This window comes from Chiloscyllium punctatum, chromosome X (genome assembly GCF_047496795.1).
Source record: "Chiloscyllium punctatum isolate Juve2018m chromosome X, sChiPun1.3, whole genome shotgun sequence".
NCBI lineage: Eukaryota > Metazoa > Chordata > Chondrichthyes > Orectolobiformes > Hemiscylliidae > Chiloscyllium > Chiloscyllium punctatum.
In genome coordinates, this window is record NC_092791.1 from 18,270,985 (window position 1) to 18,283,436 (window position 12,452).

Sequence of the window (12,452 nt, forward strand, 5' to 3'; positions counted from 1 at the left end):
ATTCATTTAAAATATTTTTCAGCTTGCAATTCTTCATTGTGTATGCAGAATATCTCACAGCTCAAAGTAGGTACAGTGCAGCAGCCTGGCTATGGTGGAGGAAGTATGCAAGGAAGCTTGCAACAAAAATGCCAATATAGCTGAATCCTGTGATGACCCTGTGGGTGCCAGGAAAGCCTCTACGATTGTAAAGTTCAAGACAACAATGACTTTTGCTCTTGCTGATACTGACTGACCTGTCCCTGTAGTGCAGTACAGGTGATTGACAGTCTTTATGGGCTAGGTAGCATATCAGTTTTGGTGTTCACAGTGACTCTACGTCTCCTTGTACACTGTTCCTTCATCCCAGGTTGCTGACTGTTCCTCCTGATGATATACCTCTGGGGAGTTGTGTCTTATTTTAGATCTTTGTACTATGACTGCTTTCTCCTACTCCACAGCAAGATACCTACTGATGATTGCTACACCTAACACACACAGTCAGAAAGTTTATTGTACTGTATTGATATTTTGAAATATTTCGTTAAACTGAATAATGTAAAGGAATAAAGTGCCCACTTTTTAATTTGATTGTGCAGCTGTAGGATGATGCACATATTTGTTCCTAGTAATGTAAAAGGCTTCAAGAAACACAACATTTCTTTTCTCACTTTTTAAAATTAATGTTTGTTTCAGTTTCAGAGCAACAATAAAGTTTAGCATATAAATTCTAAGTTTGCAGAGTCACACAGGCAGGAGGGACAGGTTTGAAGCTCATTGGAATGGTTTCAGATGAGACCTCTCAAACCCTGTGACGCTCTACTACCAAGAGGAACAAGAGCAATAGGCACATGGAAACCGCATCACCTCCAAGTCTCACATCATCTGGACTTGGAAATATATCACCTAACCTTCGTCATTGTGGGATCAAAATCCTGGAACTAATTTCCGAGCAGTGCTGTTGGTGTACCTACTCCACATGGACTACAGCTTCTTTGCCTGTTTCCAAAACAGTCACTCTGTAGGGTTATCCATTCATTGGATCCTTGCAGTGGTGAAGCTTTGATGTTGTCAGATCCTTCTAGGCCGCACTCAAGAGACAATTGTCGCAACTGGCAACCTGTAGTGAATACCTGTATTAAACAAATGCCAAAATATTGTTTTTGTGACTGCTGTACAGGGCTTTCATTAAATGGCAGGATTCTCTTGGTGGACATGTATGTGCATGGACATGAACATTGCATATCAATTCCATGACCCTTATAAACAGAATTTGTATTAGTTTCATGTTTAGGTGTTTTCTGAGCACAGAAGCATTATCCTGCTCTTTTACAGCTGACAGCCATGATAGCTTTATTACACCACATTGCATAGTGTCTGTGCTCCATGGCCAGGAACAACCTGGCTGAATGTTTTTTAAATTAGACTATCCCTTGCATCCATGGCAGCTGATGCTGCTGGGAAATCATCTTCTACGAGTGAAGTACCTTCACCTGTTTATGGTTTCTTGCTGCCTTTGAGAAAATAGTGCTTGGCAGTAATTTATGCAAAACAGCAATTGTTGAGCCTAATACTTCAAACAGTCTGACAAAGCAGGTGTACAACCAGTGAAGAGGTGTACAAGACATGTGCACAAAAGAGAGAGTGCATTTCACTGTGAGCAAACCTATTTTGCAACTGGGCACAAGAGACCTGAATTCACTGCATTAAATAAATCATCAGCTCATAACCTGTACTTTTACTGTAGAGTAGTCTTCAACCTCAAATGTCATCTGTAGCAATGGGAAACATGCTGCTTACAGGTTACTGTTTTGTCATTGTACACAATCATTCCATTTTTCACCCACTACTATAACTTCCCCTTTCTTGGGGACTGACTGCCTCACTGGATATTGTACACTCTGTCCAATGTGGTCTTTTGCAAGTTTTCCTGTCAGGGGCCCTTTCAAATTTCAGAAAGGGGCTCCTATTGTAAGCTACCAGTGCAGGTAGAATTCTGCCTTCGTGTGAAATTGATTTCATCAGTAGTTTTACCAACAGTTCTCATTTTATTTGACCTACTTACTTGGTACATTGAACTCAGCTCAGTTCTTTTAAGAATTGAAAAAGAAAGGTTTACTTGTTCAGGAATTGTCATGATTGAGAAGTTGGACATGGAAGAAATACATGTTGTGAGCACTGCAGGTGTGCTGTCTGAAGTATGTTATTCATGTGGAGTGAAATTACCAGTGAGAGTAGGTGAGGTTGATTGAGGAGTTAAAACGCTCACTGATATGAAAGAACAAGTTGAAGAAAGGCCAGCAATCTGGATGGGACCTGAGCAATGCACAGAGTCCAAACCATCGACCATAGAATAAAACAAAATTTGAAAATAAACGCTGTAATATATGAGTGAGAGATTGGGGTGATGGAATATGATGATGTTTTGTGCCAGAACCTATTCAAAGCTGAGGAGATATTTAATACACTGACAGATGACGCACCAATATATCCCAGAAAAGATTTCTGGAGGAACACCAGAATACCCGTAGTTTTTTTAAAAATCCGACTGTTGGATATGGATTAGACTTTAGTGTTTGTTGGAAATTCTATTAATCCCCAAACACTCCTTTATAAATTGAAAAGGAAAACAATAACTTTTCTTTAAAGCCTAAAGCACACTAAAAACACCACTCGTGCAGTACTCATACTAGCGCCTCTGTCTCTAATACCTGGATATGTTTCAGTCACTTTTGACTTTAACCTATAGACTGGCACTGCAGATAGCTTCTTCCTGGATCTATTTGTGCACTTGAACTTGAATGTGCTCAGCTTCAAGTAAAATATTCAAAGTTTTATCTCAACATTTCTGGTTTGGGACTGACATTAACTCTTTAATGTTTCTAGTTTCGCTATATTGTTTACTTCTCAGGAGCATTGGCTTATACAAGCATCTTCAAGGTCTTCACAGGACTGTTCAAAGTAAAACGTTTTTTAAAAAACTGATCCCTTGAGTTTGCTTCAGTTGTAAAACCCGATGATGTGCCCAATGGTCTATGAATCCTAAGGCTAGGCCTCAACAATTGTCTTAAAGAAATCACCATGGTTACAGAAATATTTACAAGTTAATTATTATCTTCATACACACAGCCCACATTATTAACTCAAAGATCCAAACTTCCAATAAATGATATATAAATCTCTCCGTCTACATCACAATATCATTATGTTAATTTCAATATTTGCAATTGCACAAGGAGTTTGTGGGACCTAAATTTCTTGTGATGCACGTTTAAAAATTTACTAGGCCGTTTCCAAACAATGCTGATTTGAATCTTGCTTGTGGGTGAATTAAATGAAAATGGCTTGAGTTTATTGTCCAAAAACAGCTATTTGTGAAAGTTAGAGATATTGATCATGACCTGAAGTTTTATGAAGGAAAGTTGATCCATTATGCAATAAACAAGGCTGTTAATTTTAAAACAGAGAGATGTTTTGTTCAGCAAAGGTATTCAGGGATATGGGCCAAAGGCTTGGCCACAAGTCCGTGATCTAATTAAATGGCAGAACAAGCTCAAGGGGCTGAATGGCCTACTCCTGTTCCTGTGTTCTTTTGATGGCATCTTTGAAAAGATGCTAGATGCTTGAGAATACCCTTGCCTGCACATTCCCTTCCAAGCCAGCCATCTTCCTGACTGAGAACTATATCACTGTTCTTTCACTGCCACTGGATCAAAATCTTGGAAATCTCTTCATAATAGCACCATGGGTGCATCTACACCACATAGACTGCAGTGGTTAAAAAGGCGATAAATGCTGGTCAAATCAGCAATACCTGCATCCCATGAATTTTTTTAGAAAGCAGCTTTGTCAACATGGACTTGTGTTGTACTTAAAGCATTTGTCAACTTCTGTGCTCCATACATCCACCTAAAGGCTAGCATTCATCTGGAATTGTCTGGTCTATGTATATCAATATGTCAACATTTCAGAATTTAGTAGAATGAGATTTGCATTGGGAATAATTGTTAGTAGCTTGGACTACACATTTGTGAAGGTGAGTATGTGGGAGATACATTATTTAGAATGTGGTACAAGATTAACCAATTGGAGTCACTGATATTTTGGTCTTATTATGGTAACAGTGCAATATATGAAATGCAAGTCATTGAGTAAGAATAGTTCTTAAAGACAACAGCAATGGTGAGCAATTGCAAGTTAGTAACCAATACAACTCCAGAAAGCATTAATGTTTAGAATTAATAGGCATGGTAGAGGGTGCTGGGAGTCATCTTTAGGATGCAGTGAGCAAGAGCAGGTATTCAGGAAGGGAAGGTGGACTGCGAGTAATCTAGGTTAAAGTAATGACACGAGACAGAGGTAAGCTTGGAGAGACACATTTTGACCCATGGTGGCTTCTGTCCAAAATAAAAGGAAAGGATCAGGCATACTAAGAAGGGATAATAGTTGATATTGATAATAATGATCATGCAGAATGAGGGTAGAACAGACAGAGTTCTTGTGACGCAATGGTGATGTCCATACCTCTGAGCCAGGAGACCCAGGTTCAAGTCCTACCTTCTCCAGAAGTATATCGTGACATCTCTGAACAAGTTGGATTGCAAAATAACTAGATAGTTCTTTCTTAAGATCATTTTGATAATGTGAGAGAAGAAAAGTGAGTAAAAAAAATCCTACCTCAGCAGTGTTAATAACTGTATTATTGGCAGTCTCTATTCAGTAGGTGGTGACCATGGACCCACCGCTGAAATTACTCAATGTATCTGTACTTGATTGCTCCTTGATTGCCACATTACATAAACAGTTGTTAGAGATAATGCAGCAATGGGTACGTTGTTGCAAATGCAATTGCTCTTCTGAGGTTTGGACCAAGGTTCATTGTTGCAGCAGAGCATCTAACTGTTTTATATGTGACTTGGAAATGAGAATGTGGCATTGTCAGATAAGTCATTTAAACTTGTAAATTGGAATGTCATCACCTCTTGCCCTCTATGTAAAAAATGGCCTGTGTCCTATCTTTCCTTCACTTTTATTGATGCACTGTCCCTGATGAGCTATGTTTGTAAATTGTTCTTTTAATTAGAAACATGGGTGATTTTGTGGTGGTAAAAAAGACTATTCAGAGATGTGTAATAGTATCTCTGGTCAGAAACAAACTGAGGCCTCTTGTGTCCTTTCTTCTGAACCAAGAGGCCTGGGTTCAATTCCCAAAAATTCTGAACCGGTTGATCAGAAAATATCTAAAACAGTTTCTGATAAGTTCATCACATCACAATGACCTCAGGGCTCTGTAACCTGAAGATGTGCCTACTGAATTTGGCAGAAGTGCTACACTGTGTTGCAATGCCTTGGCTTTACAGATTACCCACTAGTTTATTTTATCCTTTTCTCTTTGAACAGATCCCTGTTTCTTATTATCCCCCTGGGCAGTACCAAAGCTCCAACCAGCAGTACCGGCCCCTCTCCCAGGTTCCATACAATTCTCAGCGCAGTCAACAGCTGCCTCAGCCAACACAACAAACAGGTTAGTGAAACATATTGCATTGCAGGCTTCAAGATTTTAGACAGTTCAATTGACAGACATAAAATTGCCCTTTTCTCACATGGATTGGTTTCTAAAATGGCCATGTTGACCTGGACAAGTTAGGTGAGTGGGCAGATGCATGGCAGATGCAGTTTAATGTGGATAAATGTCTGGTTATCCACTTTGGTGGCAAGAACAGGAAGGCAGATTACTACCTCAATGGTATCAAATTAGGTAAAGGGGCTGTTCAGAGAGATCTGGGTGTTCTTGTCCACCAGTCAATGAAGGCAAGCATGCAGGTACAGCAGGTCGTGAAGAAGGCTAATAGCATGCTGGCCTTCATAACAAGAGGGATTGAGTATAGAAGCAAAGAGGTGCTTCTGCAGCTGTACAGGGCCCTGGTGAGACCACACCTGGAGTACTGTGTACAGTTCTGGTCTCCAAATTTGAGGAAAGACATTCTGGCTATTGAGGGAGTGCAGCGTAGGTTCACGAGGTCAATTCCTGGAATGGCAGGATTGCCTTACACGGAAAGACTGAAGCGACTGGGCTTGTATACCCTTGAGTTTAGAAGACTGAGAGGGGATCTGATTGAAACGTATAGGCTTATGAAAGGACTGGACACTCTGGCAGGAGGGAACATATTTCCGTTGATGGGGGAGTGCCGAACCAGAGGACACAACTTAAAAATACGGGGTAGACCATTTAGGACAGAGATGAGGAGAAACTACTTCACACAGAGAGTGGTGGCTGTGTGGAATGCTCTGCCCCAGAGGGCAGTGGAGGCCCAGTCTCTGGATTCTTTTAAGAAAGAATTGGATAGAGCTCTTAAAGGTAGTGGAGTCAAGGGGTATGGAGATAAGGCTGGAACAGGATACTAATTAGGAATGATCAGCCATGATCATATTGAATGGCGGTGCAGGCTCGAAGGGCAGAATGGCCTACTCCTGCATCTATTGTCTATTGTCTATTGTCTATTGACCTAGAAGTCAATGTCTTTAGATCATGTTACTCTTCAAATTCGTTGATATGTGTGTGTATATAATCTGGAGTTGCTCTTCAATCTTTGTATTTTGGTCGCATTTCAATCAAAATTAATTTTCTTCCCTTTTAGCATTCTGCACACTGTGCTGTAGAGGTATTGCCTTTATGCCATTTTGCAAGGAACAGTCATTAAGAACAAACCTCTTGTAAAACACTAGAAATGTTGTGCACATCACTTTTACAGCATTGTTTGTTTAAACCGCAAGGTCATTATTTTAACCCATTGTGGAAAATATTCACACACCAGTATTTTAATCTGACTGACCTGTACAAGTTGCTGACATCTGTCCAGTTTTCTCTTGGTGTAAATATTTATTTAAAACTTAGCCACAATTGTTGCTTTAGATTTTATTAAAAATTGAAATACAATGTGTGTCAACCTCCAAAAATTGTTTGCAGTTTTCCACTTAGGCTTGTTGGACCAATGCTCATGTATTTAATGAACTTTTTTGGAGCAGTGGGTCCAGAGCAAATTAGAATAATGGCTCAGGCCAGTGTTGGTGGAAGACTGCTGTGCTCAAGTCAGTGAAAAGGAGACTTGTTTTCACATCTCTCAATTGCACTAAGGAAGTTCTTTAGTAACTGACTTCATTACTGCAATATAAACATTTGTTTCAATGTCTTAATGTGTAAACTCAAATGCTCAAAATAGTTTCCCTGACTTATTTGTTTTGCTGATATTGCAAACTTTTTGACTCTGGTATATTCCATAGTAATCTTGTAAATTGGCAGTGATTCTTCCAGAAATGCAAAATCGATATCTGAACACTTGCCCTGAAATATTGCACTTTTGAGCTTTAATGTTCAGATGCCTCTAATGGTCTAACTTGGTCACACATTCACAAATGGAAAATTTTGGTGCTTGTGCTGCACTTCATGCTCAGTTGTCAAACTCAGAACAGGTTTGAAAGACAATGAGGTAAACTTTTGACTTAATGGTTGGATGCAAAGCCAGCTTGTAGATTGGTCATTTCCACTGGGAAATCATGTAGTTTCTAGAATAGGCATCCAGCTTGTCTTGCCAGTTTTATACCCAGCTGGCAAGTTGGAAATCTCTCCTTGCTCCTCATCTGTTCTTGATCGTCTAGTGATTCTCATGGAGACCTCCTCTGATCATGTCTTTTTTTAAAAAGCTGCTGGTTTTCTTCCTTAAGTATAAGATTTCACAAACCAGTTGCCTCTAATACCACATCCAAGTGCCATTATTCAATATGTGAAAAATCACAAATGAGTACCATCTGCAGCAGCAGCACAGTTGAGCCAGAATCTCTTTCCACCTGAGACTGCGCATGTATATGCAGTCATACTCACTAGATAGCCAGAACCTTGGCTATTTTCTTACCACCTTTAACCCAGGAGTGCTGAGGCCAGTGGTACCTTGGCAGAGAAAACTCTGAACACAATCTGAGGATGAATCCTGTGACCTTCCTGATCTTATATCTCAGATACTAACTGAATCCACTGCACCATTGAGCAACCTCCAAAATCTACTTTAGAAACAAAAGGAGAAGTTTTAACTACTGGCACTGAGGTAGGAAGGCATGTACAATATTTCAGAGCAAATGTACACTGTTCTGTGTAATATTTTGTCTCCTGCAGTAAATTCATCCATCTAAGAAATGGGAGAATCCACCTTAATATGACAATAAAATTTCTTCCTGAGGTTCCTGATGCCATACATCTGCCTTCAGCTTTTGCTACTTGCCTTCATGTAAGCAACCACTGATCTAATTCTTACCTTGCTCTATTTTTCTGAATCATAGGTTTACAGGGTGTGATACCAAACCAGCAGCAGACCTACCAAGGGATGATAGGTGTACAACAACCCCAAACACCAGGCTTGATGAATAATCAGCGAAGCAATCTGGGAAACCAGATGCAAGGGATGATGGTCCAATACTCATCTGTTCCATCATATCAGGTAAGCAACTCAAAGCAAACAGCTAGAAATCTCATTTTAAAACGTTAAATCACATTCATCGCATTATTCGATGTTATACATGGTGAAATATTTAAAACATTTGCTTACCACGGTACTGTACTTGCACGACAGAAATCTAAGAAATAGATATGTCATTGGAGTATATTTTATGAACAAAGTATTTATGACTGGTTCTGTGCATCTTAGTAACCCTTAAGCTTGATTCACCGTCCTCAACACAAGGAAGCATGAGCAGGGTCACCAGCATCTTTCTTGGCGAAACGTTTTGTATTTCTGCTTGATTCAGCCTGATGAATTGGTACAAAGTACAATACTGCACTTGGTGCTTTGATTTTTAAAAAAAAACAGGGAATCAGTGTCCCGTGTTGATTAAACGGGGAGCCAGTGTCCCGTGTTGATTAAACGGGGAGCCAGTGTCCCGTGTTGATTAAACCGGGAGCCAGTGTCCCGTGTTGATTAAACGGGGAGCCAGTGTCCCGTGTTGATTAAACGGGGAGCCAGTGTCCCGTGTTGATTAAACGGGGAGCCAGTGTCCCGTGTTGATTAAACGGGGAGCCAGTGTCCCGTGTTGATTAAACGGGGGGCCAGTGTCCCGTGTTGATTAAACGGGGAGCCAGTGTCCCGTGTTGATTAAACGGGGAGCCAGTGTCCCGTGTTGATTAAACGGGGGGCCAGTGTCCCGTGTTGATTAAACGGGGGGCCAGTGTCCCGTGTTGATTAAACGGGGGGCCAGTGTCCCGTGTTGATTAAACAGGGGGCCAGTGTCCCGTGTTGATTAAACGGGGAGCCAGTGTCCCGTACTGATTAAACGGGGAGCCAGTGTCCCGTGTTGATTAAACGGGGAGCCAGTGTCCCGTGTTGATTAAACGGGGAGCCAGTGTCCCATACTGATTAAACAGGGGGCCAGTGTCCCGTGTTGATTAAACGGGGAGCCAGTGTCCCGTGTTGATTAAACGGGGAGCCAGTGTCCCGTACTGATTAAACGGGGGGCCAGTGTCCCGTGTTGATTAAACGGGGAGCCAGTGTCCCGTGTTGATTAAACGGGGAGCCAGTGTCCCGTACTGATTAAACGGGGAGCCAGTGTCCCGTGTTGATTAAACGGGGAGCCAGTGTCCCGTGTTGATTAAACGGGGAGCCAGTGTCCCATACTGATTAAACAGGGGGCCAGTGTCCCGTGTTGATTAAACGGGGAGCCAGTGTCCCGTGTTGATTAAACGGGGAGCCAGTGTCCCGTACTGATTAAACGGGGAGCCAGTGTCCCGTGTTGATTAAACGGGGAGCCAGTGTCCCGTACTGATTAAACGGGGAGCCAGTGTCCCGTACTGATTAAACGGGGAGCCAGTGTCCCGTACTGATTAAACGGGGGGCCAGTGTCCCGTGTTGATTAAACGGGGAGCCAGTGTCCCGTGTTGATTAAACGGGGAGCCAGTGTCCCGTACTGATTAAACCGGGAGCCAGTGTCCCGTGTTGGTTAAACGGGGAGCCAGTGTCCCGTGTTGATTAAACGGGGAGCCAGTGTCCCGTACTGATTAAACGGGGAGCCAGTGTCCCGTACTGATTAAACGGGGAGCCAGTGTCCCGTACTGATTAAACGGGGAGCCAGTGTCCCGTACTGATTAAACGGGGAGCCAGTGTCCCGTGTTAGAACATAGAACATAGAACAATACAGCACAGAACAGTCCCTTCAGCCCACGATGTTGTGCCGAACTTCTATCCTAGATTAAGCACCCATCCATATACCTATCCAAATGCCGCTTAAAGGTCGCCAATGATTCTGACTCTACCACTCCCACGGGCAGCGCATTCCATGCCCCCACCACTCTCTGGGTAAAGAACCCACCCCTGACATCTCCCCTATACCTTCCACCCTTCACCTTAAATTTATGTCCCCTTGTAACACTCTGTTGTACCCGGGGGAAAAGTTTCTGACTGTCTACTCTATCTATTCCTCTGATCATCTTATAAACCTCTATCAAGTCACCCCTCATCCTTCGCCGTTCCAACGAGAAAAGGCCGAGAACTCTCAACCTATCCTTGTACGACCTACTCTCCATTCCAGGCAACATCCTGGTAAATCTTCTCTGCACCCTCTCCAAAGCTTCCACATCTTTCCTAAAGTGAGGCGACCAGAACTGCACGCAGTACTCCAACTGTGGCCTAACCAAAGTCCTGTACAGCTGCAACATCACTTCACGACTCTTGAATTCAATCCCTCTGCTAATGAACGATAATACTCCATAGGCCTTCTTACAAACTCTATCCACCTGAGTGGCAACCTTCAAAGATCTATGTACATAGACCCCAAGATCCCTCTGTTCCTCCACCTGACCAAGAACCCTACCATTAACCCTATATTCCGCATTCTTATTTGTTCTTCCAAAATGGACAACCTCACACTTGGCAGGGTTGAACTCCATCTGCCACTCCTCAGCCCAGCTCTGCATCATATCTAAGTCCCTCTGCAGCCGACAACAGCCCTCCTCACTGTCCACAACTCCACCTATCTTTGTATCATCTGGAAATTTACTGACCCACCCTTCGACTCCCTCATCTAAGTCATTAAACGGGGGGCCAGTGTCCCGGACTGATTAAACAGGGGGCCAGTGTCCCGTGTTGATTAAACGGGGAGCCAGTGTCCCGTACTGATTAAACGGGGAGCCAGTTTCCCGTACTGATTAAACGGGGAGCCAGTGCCCCGTGTTGATTAAACTGGGAGCCAGTGTCCCGTGTTGATTAAACGGGGAGCCAGTGTCCCGTGTTGATTAAACAGGGGGCCAGTGTCCCGTACTGATTAAACGGGGAGCCAGTGTCCCGTACTGATTAAACTGGGGGCCAGTGTCCCGTGTTGATTAAACGGGGAGCCAGTGTCCCGTGTTGATTAAACGGGGAGCCAGTGTCCCGTGTTGATTAAACGGGGAGCCAGTGTCCCGTGTTGATTAAACGGGGAGCCAGTGTCCCGTGTTGATTAAACAGTGGGCCAGTGTCCCGTACTGATTAAACGGGGAGCCAGTGTCCCGTACTGATTAAACGGGGAGCCAGTGTCCCGTACTGATTAAACGGGGAGCCAGTGTCCCGTACTGATTAAACGGGGAGCCAGTGTCCCGTGTTGATTAAACGGGGGGCCAGTGTCCCGTACTGATTAAACAGGGAGCCAGTGTCCCGTGGTGATTAAACGGGGAGCCAGTGTCCCGTACTGATTAAACGGGGAGCCAGTGTCCCGTGTTGATTAAACGGGGAGCCAGTGTCCCGTGTTGGTTAAACGGGGAGCCAGTGTCCCGTGTTGATTAAACGGGGGGCCAGTGTCCCGGACTGATTAAACGGGGGGCCAGTGTCCCGTGTTGATTAAACGGGGAGCCAGTGTCCCGTACTGATTAAACGGGGAGCCAGTGTCCCGTACTGATTAAACGGGGAGCCAGTGTCCCGTGTTGATTAAACGGGGGGCCAGTGTCCCGTGTTGATTAAACAGGGAGCCAGTGTCCCGTACTGATTAAACAGGGGGCCAGTGTCCCGGACTGATTAAACAGGGGGCCAGTGTCCCGGACTGATTAAACAGGGGGCCAGTGTCCCGTGTTGATTAAACAGGGAGCCAGTGTCCCGTGTTGATTAAACGGGGAGCCAGTGTCCCGTACTGATTAAACGGGGGGCCAGTGTCCCGTGTTGGTTAAACGGGGAGCCATTGTCCCGTGTTGATTAAACGGGGGGCCAGTGTCCCGTGTTGGTTAAACGGGGAGCCAGTGTCCCGTAATGATTAAACGGGGAGCCAGTGTCCCGTGTTGATTAAACTGGGGGCCAGTGTCCCGTGTTGATTAAACAGGGAGCCAGTGTCCCGTACTGATTAAACGGGGAGCCAGTGTCCCGTGTTGATTAAACGGGGAGCCAGTGTCCCGTGTTGATTAAACGGGGGGCCAGTGTCCCGTGTTGGTTAAACGGGGAGCCAGTGTCCCGTAATGATTAAACGGGGAG

The 12,452-nt window shown here is 43.7% G+C and overlaps 1 protein-coding gene across 10 annotated transcripts in view; it reads left to right on the forward strand.

Moving 5' to 3' along the window:
• The window catches only part of r3hdm2 (R3H domain containing 2), a 272,705-nt gene that overhangs the window by 235,539 nt on the left and 24,714 nt on the right, over nucleotides 1–12,452 (forward strand). For all 10 annotated transcript variants that reach the window (XM_072567272.1, XM_072567275.1, XM_072567278.1 and 7 more), the window contains 2 exons: nucleotides 5,380–5,503; nucleotides 8,311–8,468. In XM_072567272.1, coding sequence (XP_072423373.1) covers nucleotides 5,380–5,503; nucleotides 8,311–8,468 — 282 coding nt within the window. The remainder of the gene's footprint in view (nucleotides 1–5,379; nucleotides 5,504–8,310; nucleotides 8,469–12,452) is intronic.